The 12794-nt window shown below is 42.0% G+C and overlaps 1 protein-coding gene across 1 annotated transcript; it reads right to left on the minus strand.

Moving 5' to 3' along the window:
* Nucleotides 1-4990: 4990 nt before the first annotated feature.
* On the minus strand, nt 4991-9209 carry sfrp2 (secreted frizzled-related protein 2). Its single transcript, XM_012831779.2, has 3 exons — nt 8604-9209; nt 8146-8226; nt 4991-7629 (listed from the first exon to the last, which is right to left on the minus strand). The coding sequence occupies exons 1-3, from the start codon at nt 9100-9102 to the stop codon at nt 7325-7327; spliced, it is 885 nt and encodes a 294-aa protein (XP_012687233.2). The 5' UTR covers nt 9103-9209; the 3' UTR covers nt 4991-7324.
* Between the last annotated feature and the right edge of the window lie 3585 nt (nt 9210-12794).

Below are 12794 nucleotides of genomic sequence, written 5' to 3' on the forward strand. Positions count from 1 at the left end.
CAGAGCATTAGATTGTAACTAGGAGTGCATCCCATATCCTGTAGGTTGTGTGTGTGTGTGTGTGTAAAGAGCTACATCTTTAAAATCCACCTGATGTAACTGCATTAATCACAGATCTTAGTCATCGTCAGCTTTACACTCATTAAATGAATATCTGAAACCTGCAGAAAAAAGACAGAAGACTTGACCTCTGTGTCCTCAGGGGTTGATACAGCCATGCACACACACACACACACACACACACACACACACACACACACACACACACACACACACACACACACACACACACACACACACACTTCCATTTTTTGCCAGCAGAGGGCTCTACAGTGCTGCCATGTAATTTGTGGTGCACGCTCACACAGCCGTTACAGCCGGTAAGAACTGTGGTTGTGGTGTATGAATGCCTGCCTGCCTGCCTGCCTGCCTGCCTGCCTGCCTGCCTGCCTGCCTGCCTGCCTGCCTGCATGTGTGCGTATGTCTTTACGTTTCTCTCCTGCAGTTGCTCATAAAAATAACTATAAAGTAGGAGCCAAGGTCTCAGGGAACCCCAAGATGAATTTTTCAACAAGACATTCTGGGACACTTAGTTTTTATACAATGTCAGTACACTTGTGGTTCACTGCAACACAAAATCTAGCATTACCCAACCAATTTCTTGTGTTGGTAGATTGGGTAATTTGCACGTGAATGTAACACCAGATCATGATTGATTTCAGAAGGGCAGGACACCATCATTTGGGAAGTTTTTCTTTTTAGATTACATTTTTGTAGATGAGCAGCTGGCCCATCGCTGCCTGCCAGCCTTTGCCCGTGTGCTGGAGGAGGGAAAGCACATGACTGTTCACAGCAACGTGGTTGTGGTGCTGTGTGACCTGTGCGTGTGCTACACCAACATGCTCACACACAGCGCTTCAACACTACCCAAAAATCAGCAAGGAGATCCTGCGAGGCTTGTTTGCTGAACTCCTCCACGTGTGTGTGTGTATTTGTAGCTGATCACAGAGGACTACCAGGCTGAGCTGAAGGAGGTGTTTGCGGCCGACATGCAGCTGGCTGAGGAGCTGGAGTTTGGCCTGAAGCAGTACCAGAAACAGCAGGGGGGGGACGCCCTGGAGCACCAGCTGCAGCGCCTCACCTTCACCAAGACCACCCCTCATCCTGCCACTGTACATCTTCTCTTCCAGTTCCTCTTCTCCTATTCTCCTTTAGTTGAGGGTCCTTGGTGATGTGTGTTAGCTGTAGCAGTAGCGACTACATGTGGGTGGAGGAAAGATGTAGAAATCCACCGCATTGATGGCAACATGCTTAATTTCTTTTAGTTTTCTGTCTGTTTCTCCTTTCTTCTGTCTGCCGTAGCGTAAAAGTCGCCGTGGCCCACGTGCCTCTGCACCATCTGATCAAGGCTTCACTCCTGGCCGCGCTCCTGCCTCTGTTCCATCCAGCTCAAACCCCACTGGGCTGCCAAGGTACCTCATCACCTGTTTATCTAATCAGAACAGACCTTTAACTGGAGAGGAGAACCGCTATATCCTCAGAGTCAATGCAGAATTTGAATACATTCTGTCTGCCACATTACCTCTTATGATCTGAGTTCAAACGATTTGTCTCGATTTGCCATAAACACTGCAGCATGCCCTTGGACCTTGGCCCCCAGCATTGCCATTTTCAGATGTATTTAGGATTGTGATTTTTGTGCTAGTGGCATTCCAAAAACTGTATATGCTTTGGTTCAATCTGGACCCATATGGGTGTATGTGTGTGTTCTCACAGGCTATCTGAAGGTAGAGAGACCAGTGATGCACAGCTGTCAGTAGACACATCTGTTTCAGCAGGTGAGGTGGACATGCACACATGCAATGGGCTATTTGGCAAAAGATCTCAGTTCTAAATTAGTATTGAAATGTGGTGTTTTCATTTCTGTTTTCATCAGCGTGCAGCACAGACATTTTGGAGGAACCATTAACGCTCCACAAGGTGAGTTGGACAGAAATATCTCTCTCTCTCTTTCTCTGTCTCTCTCTGTCTATGTATGTGATAGGGAAATATGACACTAACTTACTGATACTGATCAAGTATGAATGTATTAATCAAGTGCCTTGTATTAATAATTACCTTGTATGAATCATGTGCTTATATAGCAGGAACATGGCTTTTCTGTGTTTCTGTGTGTGTGTAACTTAGATTATTAGGTGCCACTTAGTCTGCATACTGTGTAAGAGCATGTTTGGGTCAGAGGTGATAAGACGGGTCGAACTGTGCTTCTTTCGACCTTCGGTAAATCTGACATCCTTGCATTTCAGAAAGCGTAGTTGGGATGACACAAAGGGACTTTTAGTCGAGCGTGGCTATTCTTGCTGACGTTTATGGCGTCAGAGTTAGCTCAATCTTAAGTATATAAACCTTGTGCGATGTTAGTGAAATTGCTTCACTTTCATCCTTGTGCTGTGAGTGAGCCTGATTGCAATTGTCTGTAATAAATATACTGATCTACAACTCCGGAGTCCTGAGAAAACTTGAGTGAATTTTCACCTTACAGTGACTCTATCTTTTTTGGACAGAAATGTTCTTTCTTTGTTTTTTTCTTTTTGTCTTTCCGCACTCTAACAGACTCCTGTTTGTATCACTTTTCTTCTCAGTGAGCAAGCGCAAATTGACGTTTGGTGGACCTGTCAGTAAAACTTATTTTTACTTTATTTTCTCCCAAAATAATGGAGGTATCAGAGTTGTAATACTTATGAGTGAAATAGTTAAATGTGAATGAATAAATGGCCTTGATTTTGCTGTCTTACCTGCAGGGAGACCGCAAGAGGAGGACTCAGGGGGAAGAGTAAGGATCCCTCTCCACACACACACACACACACACACACACACACACACACACACACACCCTTACCCTTCTCTGATGTTTTCGAGCCTTTTGTTTCACTCACATGTATACTGTTGCTTGGTGTCTGGAAGAGGTGATGTCCTTGACTCCTGTTTTGGTTTCTGCAGGACCCCAAGGCAGTGGAATATCCAGTCCCCTCTGCGCAAGAACCCACTTCGCAAAATTAAATGATCAGTGTTGCCCTGTACTGCTTTCTATCCTGGCTTTCTGATATAAATGTCTTGTTTTGTCCACCTTACCTTTTCTTTTCTATATACTTTCATCTGAATAAACTATTTACACTCTTTAAAACTGATTGTATTTGTTTTCTTCAACATATACAGTTTAATTAATTGGCATTTCTCTCTGTGTCAGTATTTGTACACAGGTACCTGAGGAAGCAGCAGGAAATAAGCAGTAATATACTGGGTTTTTAGCATTTGATGTCCTATGAATCTAGTAGCAGATCGATTACATGCATTGTTTTTTATCCTTTCATCTTTTGTCACTGTTCTGATTGTCCTTCCAATATGTCTTTTTCATGTGAATATGTAGTGGACACTGCATACTAACACATTTGTTTACACCAAAACTAAACTCTAGTCGCGTTCTTAATCTTGACATCTGAATAGGAGAAAACATTTTAATACTAGTTAAAAGTAGACATTATGTTGTGGTTGGAATGCCAGTGACTAAGCAAGACCACTTTCATTCCCAGCGCCCACTTCCAGTCCCACTAATCTGTATACGTTTTTAACTCGACACAACCCAGTTTGGTCAAAGCACCACATCTTAGACAGAAAAAAAGAATCGGGCCCAAGATAAGACCAGGGATCCCATTGAGTTCTGAATCAGGGCCACTGTAATCGTAAAATGCAGGTGAAACACTTTTTTGGAACAATTCCAGAACTGCCATAGACCATTAGTGTTTTGTGCTTTTTATTTGAAGATGGCTGACTCTAGTTCAAGGCATAATTTGGCTGTGATCTAGACGGCCAACTTTTTATTGTGCTTGGTTATTTTATTATATTCCTGTTTCATAACTTTTAGAAATGCTTTTGGTTGTTACACTGGTATGCCTGTTTTCAGCCAATCTTGATCGTTTTGGCAAGGACTTTTATTTTATTTTAGTTTTATTTCCTGATTCCAATAGAACCTGCCCTTTATTTTTGATCTCGTATTTCTTTATATATATTTCATTCTTCATTAGTAAAAGTATTCTTCTGCATAATTCTATGCTTTATGTTCTTATTCATGTTTCTAACCAGAACATTGGACATGTGTAAATAAACAATTCCTGGAAGTGTGGACCTTGTAAAAAAAAAAAAGTCTGTGAGGGTGGGAAGACTGGCTAGTTAAGCATATTGGGAAATCCAGTTCATAGCTGTCTGCTGGCCAAGCCATTTCTCAAAAACTCTGGTCCCACTTTACAGAGGGTCTCTCCCTATGGTACGGATTAAATGGGCAAATAGCTCAAGGATAGAAACAACATTGCATGTTTTGTTCTTAAGGACACGCACATATCCCTAGCCCAATATGGACCTGAGGAAACCAATGAGAGCAAGCATATGGAGGGAGCAGTGTGTTTGGGGATTTCTGTGCTGTTCACTTAGCATAGCACAAGACTGCAACACTGAGGAACTGACAACACTTATAGTGGCCACATTATATGACTAATGAAAGTGGGGTGTTAAATATCCCCCTCATGGATAATAATACTTAAGGTCTATACATTACAAAGACATGCATTGCTATAAAGTCTGCTCTAAAAAGAGGCCCAGATGCCTTTGGCTGTATTGGAAGTGGGGGAATATAAGGAAATGCTGGTGTAAATGTAACCGCTTTTCATGACTGATACAACCTCAAAACAAACTTCCTTAAGAGAATCAACACGCCACAAATAGAGGTTATTCTACACATCAAGTAATTCCTGCTGACAAAGTATTTAGAGAGGTTTAATTATTCATCATTGTTACGAACATATTTTCAATGTTGTACTGATTTAATTCTATTGTATCTTTAACATTTCTTATATGATGCATTGATTAGTTGCATCTAATGGTTAAAAGTCGACTACATGACATCAAATATTTTCATTAATGCAAGAAAATAAATGTATTGCTTTAACATTATTTTAATGCACCATAATAAAAAGTAACATAACACATACAAAGCAATGACTCACCAGCTTGAACAATAAGTTCTGAGCTTCAGGGTGGCCCGCAAATATTTTTGGACTTTCGATTTGCTGTCTCTGAAAACTATGTACAAGAATAAACTGCTTTATCTAGGTATTTACAGAGTAGTACATATTGTTAGAAAATAGCATACCACAAATATGCAGCATTTTGGCAGTGACCAACATTACAATGAGCCAAATGCACAGACAGTTACTAAACATGACCTACACCACTGTACGCATGACACAGAACACAGGCATGTGTCTGTGGCCGGATGAATAAGGAACTTGGACGTGAACTATGGGGTGTCCAATGGATGGGAAATAACGGCCCTGTAAAATAGCCATAACTACGCACTTCCAACATTCCAGAACCAAATTGCGTCAGCAGTATAGGGACCCTTAATAGTCAAGATAAGAGACAAACATCAGAACACAGATTAAAGACACAAATACTGTAGCAGTGCAGTACTGAGGCTCAAGTATACAGAAGGCAAAACAATCACAAGAAAACAAAGCAAAACAGGACATACAAAAAAAAGCGAATGATTCATGCATTTCCACTCAAATCACACAGGATTCTAGACCTACTTAGGGTAGGAACTGAAACATCACACAGCACTTGGATCAAGTCCTAAAATCACAAGGGGCGAGCTAGGGGAGAGCTACAGGTATTTTAGAAAACTGAGAATATAGCCAGCTATCTCTCACAAAAAAGATTTGTAAAATATACCTGCAAGCAGCGATGAGGAAGCCAAGCAGAACAGCAGGCCAGAGTTGCCATGGAAACTTGATGTCATTATGTTAAGGGCATGGCTGTGAGCACTCACAACAAGTTTCATGTCAATTGACCAAAGATTGCTGAAAGATCACTTCCTGTTTGGCGTCTTCACCGCCCAATCCAATAGGCTGTACGAATGGTTTTGAAAAAAAAAATCCGTCAGATAACTTCCGTGGGTTTTGTCTGAAGATCATCTTTGCCAAATTTAACAAGGTTTGTGGCCACTTTTTAAGTTTTCAGATTAAACCCAATGTGGCAGCCACATAATTTTGGCCGACATGGTAGTTTGTCATGTCCTGTCTTTGGGATGTCCCAAGAAATCCCCAAACACAACAACCACTTTCATAAGGCCACATACCAAGTTTGGTGTCAACACATTAAACAGTTTGCTGAGATATTACCTCACTTCCAGGTTTGGCTGCTTCGCCACTAATTTTGATTGGCTGTAACAGACAAACGGTTTTGAAAAATAAAAATCCATATAACAGCTTTTGTGAGGCTTGGTCTGGAGATCGCCTGTAGTAAATTTGGTGTATATTGGACAACATTTGTGACCTGTGAAAAACTTTTTAAAAACTTTTTCACAAAATCCAATATGGTGGAAATCAGCATGATCCAAGGAATCCAACGGCACCACATTTAAAAAAATTGCCCATTAGATTCAAAAGTAACGTACATAAACGACCTGTCGGTGGTGCTAGAACACTCGAGGCGCACAAATTAAACGGTGAAAAGATTCATGAGACTGTCCCCAGTAAGTGAGCCAAATTTCAAAACATTTTACAATATGGTTCTAAGGGATGCCATAGATGCCAGTGGCAGAAGAAGAAAGAAGAAGATAAAGGTGAATAATAAGAAAAGGTAGAAACACAATGGGTGTCTATGCAGCTTCCCTGCTTGGCCCCCAAAAAGCATTTATATTGTTTTCCACTCTTAACCATGGACAAGAATTTCACGAAATAATTTGAAACCACTTGCATTTATGTTGATATCAATTTTGCTATCAAGTAATGTGAGGGCCTTATCCATGGAATAATTGATGTGTTGGATACCAAACTTGGAAAAGCTGGCGATAAGTCGAGTGCTACTGGTTGGTTTAGCTGTGCTTTGTGAATACCCACCTAAGCTTTACAGGTCTGAGAACAGTTCAGTGAAGGTTGTAGGTGAGTTGCAGAGCCAAATGCTAATTACCATTTAGGAAATGTGGCACACCTATACATGGTCACACTGGGAGGGAGTTACCACATAGAGAGGACATGTTGCAGCCTCTATAACAGAAATGTATGAAATGTATAAAAGCACTGAATGCCTATCAAAGAGATCACTGAGAATGACCGGCAAGAATTTTTGTTCTTTCCCTGAAAGATTCCTATACAGAGCCTTACTCTGGGAGTTCCGCTGGAGTGCTAAATTGGAAGGGGTTGTTTCACAGCAGCCCAGAGGTCAGTGGGGTCAGGGGTGTAGCAGGGGGGGGGGGGGGGGTGGCTGACCCCTAGCACTGCAGCTTGCGAATGCTGCGCGAGATCCTCTTGAACTCCCGCTGACCGCGCTGCCAGCGCTTGAGAGAGGTGATGACCAGGTTGCCGTCCAGCTTCTGGCCCATGACCAGGTAAGCGGCGTTGATGTCGCTCATCTCGTCGCAGACACACTGTAGGCCGTCCTTCAGCCACAGCACCGTCTTTTTCAGGTCGCGCTCCGTCACGCCGTTCAGCTTGTAAATGGTTTTGCTTTTGGTCTCGGGCACAATCTTGGTGTCGCCGTTGATGTAGGAGATCTCTTTGACCTTGATCTTCAAAGCTGCAGTGAGGAGAGAAACAGGTGAAAGGTCCTAATATTGGAGTGAACGGTGAAAAGAACTCTGGACGGGGCACAATCCGATGCTGCACAGCGCAGGGAAACAGTGCACTGGTAAAAGATATGTGATAGTTTTTTTTTTACAAGTAGTGTCTTTTCCAAATCTATTTGGAATGTCAGACATTTCACAGCTATGTAGAGTTAGCTTTGCACAGATATGTACAGTTATGCACATGACCTGATGATAGAACATTTACATAATAAATAATAGATACTGATGCTTCACTGTAGGGGTAATCACTGAATAACAGGCACCCTAAGTTGACCTAGGCCCTTCATTTTAACTGGAGAAGAGAATATGTTTTATTCCCCTGAGTATGGTACCCTTCCATCACTCATGTGCAGTTTAGCTAGTAAGAAAATATATCACTAAGATATCACTAGAAATACATTTAAGGTAATTCATCCTCATTGTGCTTCAGTTTGCTCTATCTTATATGATGGTAAACTCGAACTTACCAAAGTCATTCTTGCAAAGGTTGTCCACAATTTCGTTGTCGTTCTCTGATTTTTCTTTGCAGGCATCACACACTCTGGGCACTGAAAGAACAGAGCAGTGTTAAATAGATTACACCACCGTTTAGTTCGGCAACAGGTGGACAACAGATTGGTGGATGTTTCGGGCTTCATTTTACTTAGATGTCATTGGCTGAGTCAACAAATGGCAAACTCATGTTTCCAAATTCCCCAAAAAGAAATGCCAAAAAAGAGTGGATTATGTGTCCTTCCTCTGACAGAGAAGTCACAATATAGATAGAACAGACGACTAATCTCAAGTTAAAATAAATGAGTACCTGCTCATTTCAGTAAGATGCAACGCTGCATTGTACATCACATTGGGTACGCGGCCTGTGAGTTACTGCTTTTTAACAAGGCCAATCGTATATAATTAACATTTGAGAGAGTATGTACGCTACCTTCTTTGGTGACCGGCATCAAATTATCAGCACTTGCTGGAGGTATGCACAGATCGTTGTCGAGTGGGAAGCGGTCGCAATCGAGCATGTCCGGCCATGGAAACCCGAACGCAGCCATGACCGGAGCGCAACCCTGTTTCACACTTTCGCACAATGATCTGCATGGCTGAATTGGTTCGTCCAAATCATCCAAACACACCGGAGCGAACAGAGAGCAAAGAAACTTCCTTGTGTCCGGGTGGCACTGCTTCTGTACCAGAGGAATCCAAGACCCTGCTTGTTGCAGAACCTCATTCATGGTTTCGTGTCCCAGAAGATTTGGGAGCCGCATATCGGTGTACTCAATGTCATGGCATAGAAACAGGTTTGCAGGTATGGGTTTGCAATTGCTCTTCTTTTGAAATAGCTCGGGCTGTCCGAAAGCGTATATCCCGTGAATTGCTTCCATGCAGGCGGGTAATGTCAAAGCCAAGATCAATGGCAGTATTATGTTCTTCATTGTTGCAGGTTGGTATCAAATATGCAAGCCTTCGAATTTAAAACATAAAACACCAAGTTTTCCTTTTTGGTGTTTTATCGTCAGATGAACAGTTCGACTTGGTCCTGTTTTTTTCTCAAAACATAAGGAGTGATTCAATGAAAATGAATTGTTTGAGTTTTAACCTGTGGTTTTCTCCAAGGAGAATCGGGGAGGAGTCGAGAGAGAACCAGACCATTGGTCAAGTTGGATCTGGTTTCATCCCGAGGTATCAGGTAAATTCAACTTTAGAACTGCTCCGTTAAATGTCAAACAATACTAGACAAGTTATTTGCCATTCATTTGTTAAACAGCAAGTAAGGTCAATTACCACTAGCTCAACAGTCGAGCGCAGTTGTCTAATTTTGACGGCCAAGCATTGATTTAACTTTCACGTTTCAATGCGACTTTGATTGTGGACAAATAGGAGAGGATGTGTCTACTCTTGGAGACAAGTGCATAAAATACATTTTTTAGGAACTTTGTTTTGGATTTGATCATCCATTGTTAACCTTAAGCTACACTTTACCATGAGAACATTTATGATTTGTATAAAATTGCCTTACTTGCATTACTATTACCACATCTTTCAAACACTACCAAATATAACGTTACCTTGACGACTTTAAATGCGCACACCAATTGTATTAGCGTGAAAGAAACTTAAAACTAATTATAATGTTGTAATGCAGAACTCATAATGCTGTAATAATAATAATAATAATAAAACCACACATTTTTTTTCTTTTTTACTTACAGAAGTAGTTATTCAAACTTCTTGACATTTAGTCATGTCTGCATGCTATACCCTCTTGACCACAAAATAGCCGCAGTATCACTATGCCAAAATCTGTACGTCTTCACCTTTGCAAAACCCACACTCATGTATATGTTTTGTCATTTTAATAAATGTCACTCACTTCCAACTCTGAAAGATCTCATTTGTCATCATTAGAGTACATTTTCAAGGCTTCTCAATCAGTTTGTCGAATGTTGAAGTACCCTTTTTGTGTGCAGGTCAGTGTGTGTGTGTGTGTGTGTGTGTGTGTGTGAGAGGCTTAGACGGCAGCGTATAGTGAAACTCAATCCCTGCCTTGTGCTGAGGGGCTGGTTCCTGTCCTATTCATCACCTTCTTTAGGTTCCTGTTCAGGCCTACCAGCTGCAGAGTGGTTCTTGTCAGGACTGACAATCAGCCTCTTTTTTCCATCCAGGCATGGAGGTCACACAGAGTATTCAGTAGAATTAGTTTAGTTGACATCACTCATGCTCACAAGGTCTACTTAATTCTGGGTCAGCAACCTAAATCTGACCTGTGTTGTGGGCAAATGCTGGTGGCTTGTGTGTGCAACGTGGCTCAGAAGCTGAGACCATTAGGCTTTTTTTGTGAAGTAAATGTGCCATCACTGGCTTACTCACAATAGAAGTGTCCTGTGAAGCCATCGCCTCTTCTTTTGAGACAGAGAAAGGGTGACATCTGTCATTCAGCATGTCTAAATTACTGTTACTTTGTGTAAAGCTGCAGTCCTCGATCCTAATCCCATGCACTTTTTGTCAAATTCTTCAAATTGCACTTCATAGTCATCTAGCTGTCTATTCAGTGTTTGCGCAAAAAAAAAACAACGTTGGGTTTACGTGCATAGACCTGACTCTGTAAACAAAAATAGTGGCTCAGATCGAGCCATAAACAATCCCAGCCAATCAACACGGTGCTTCAGGAGCACGGAATGGAGGGGTGTATTTTGTTTGGTTTCCTGAAACTGAATCATGGACTGCAGCTTTAAGGAAGAGTGTTTTGAGACTTTTACGAGGGTAACTCTTAAAATGACAATCCTATATTGTAAGATACTGTTGTGCAGTATGTGCAACATTTTCATGCACAGGAAAATTGGTATATTACCAATAAAACAAAGTGTCAAACAATGTAGTAGAACACCAGCACAGAGTTCCAAGGTAGACAAGTCCCACAGCTCATGATAAAGACAACACTTCTCTGAGAAACCCATCACTTCCTAGGCACAATTCCTTGACCCCCCCCCTTATTCACAGAATGTCAAGAATTTTACAGAGTCCATAAAGTTTTAGCCATCAGCCGGCCAACAAAAACAAACTCAGGGTGAAACATGCCCTGCTTTCTCATGGAAAAAATGACAAACGTGATCCCCGTGCTCTCCGGCACCGCTGTCCTGCAGAGGAAGTGCTGGCGGTGTCTTCCTGGGGTGATGCCATCTCATATTCCGCTCTCTCTTCCTCTCCTCTAACCCCCGTCCCGCAGAGTGCACAGGCCACCTGGCTCAGCCGCACTGTTCAAATAAATCAGGAGATCGAAAAGGTGGGAGAGTAATTCAATTGAAGCGAGGAGGATTTTATTACCAAAAGGTTAGCAGTTACCTGGCTCTTAAATATGAAATTGAAATTGTTCATGGCCAGTGATAAAATGTCAGAGGAAGGCTTTGTGGAACATCATGTTCAGAAAGTCATGAGTTTGGAATGTGGTCCTTGTGTGAAATGGTAAATGTTTAAATAACAATAAGTGTTTACAAATACTGGAATACTAAATGGAATATTTATTATGTTTCACGTTAGAGTGATGTTTCACGTTAGAGTGATGTTTATAGATGCATCCATCAAAATAAAGTAAACAGCTAATCCAAATGTTTGGCCAGCTAATTTCTAATTTGGTATTTCAAATATATTTAATCATGACGTGTAGAAACGGATCAGTTCAGTTGCCGTCCAAGGATCTGAGCCAGTAGTCGGGTGATTTTGATTTATTCTTACTCAGTCATTGACAGTGCACCAAACTAAAGTCCAAATTCTACAGTCTTTTATTAGGGTACCTCTGGTACCTGTGTGATGTCTTGCATTCTATGCAGGCTGCGCTAAGGAATCCCCTATGAGTGCCAGGCCCTCATTAACCTCAGGTTAGCCACTGGGTTTCCCTCCCTGCAGGCTCTTATGGGCTCCTGCAGCGAGACGTCTAGTCAAATGGTGGTTTCCTGCAGTAAAGTAATGCCACAGCTCCTATGCATTTTTGCAGATGCATACAGGGGGGGGGGGGGGATTACTCCTGAGCAACTTTGCTCCCTTGCACTCTCTAACCTCATCCTCTGTCTCCCCTTCAGCTCACTCACATTACCTAGGTGTCTACCGAGGCTTCCCAGGGCTGCTGGCTGCAGGGCCTGTCAGAGAAGGGGCATGCTTTTTTCAGGTGAATGGGGCTCTGTGTGTGTGTAGGTCATCCATCATCTTGTTCCTTTCAAGCATGAGAAATGACTGCTGTGTCAGACTTAAATCATGCCAGCAGCAGGAAATGACATCGCTGGGGTAAAATGTATCCAACTTGAATGAGAAAGGTCTGTGAGTTTGTAAGATTAGCTAAAGGAATCATTTTTTGGTATTAGTATTGATTTACCCCATTACTTTACCTCCACTAAGTGATGGTTATCACATTTAATGACTGGCCCTCACGCCAAACTGTACACAGGCAGTGGCATAGTTTTTCACAGATCAGCGCAATGGCTATGGCAATGGCAAATACTGTAAAGTTATGACTACTGTTACTCATCACGTTCTCAGCACTCCAGGGCTGCAGAGGATGTTTGGAGATTCACTATCCAGAACACTTGGCAGGTGGAGCTTAAAGCTGCTTGCAAAGCTGTGCAAGAGAGCAGAG

The sequence above is a fragment of the Clupea harengus genome, chromosome 22, assembly GCF_900700415.2.
Source record: "Clupea harengus chromosome 22, Ch_v2.0.2, whole genome shotgun sequence".
NCBI classification, from domain to species: domain Eukaryota; kingdom Metazoa; phylum Chordata; class Actinopteri; order Clupeiformes; family Clupeidae; genus Clupea; species Clupea harengus.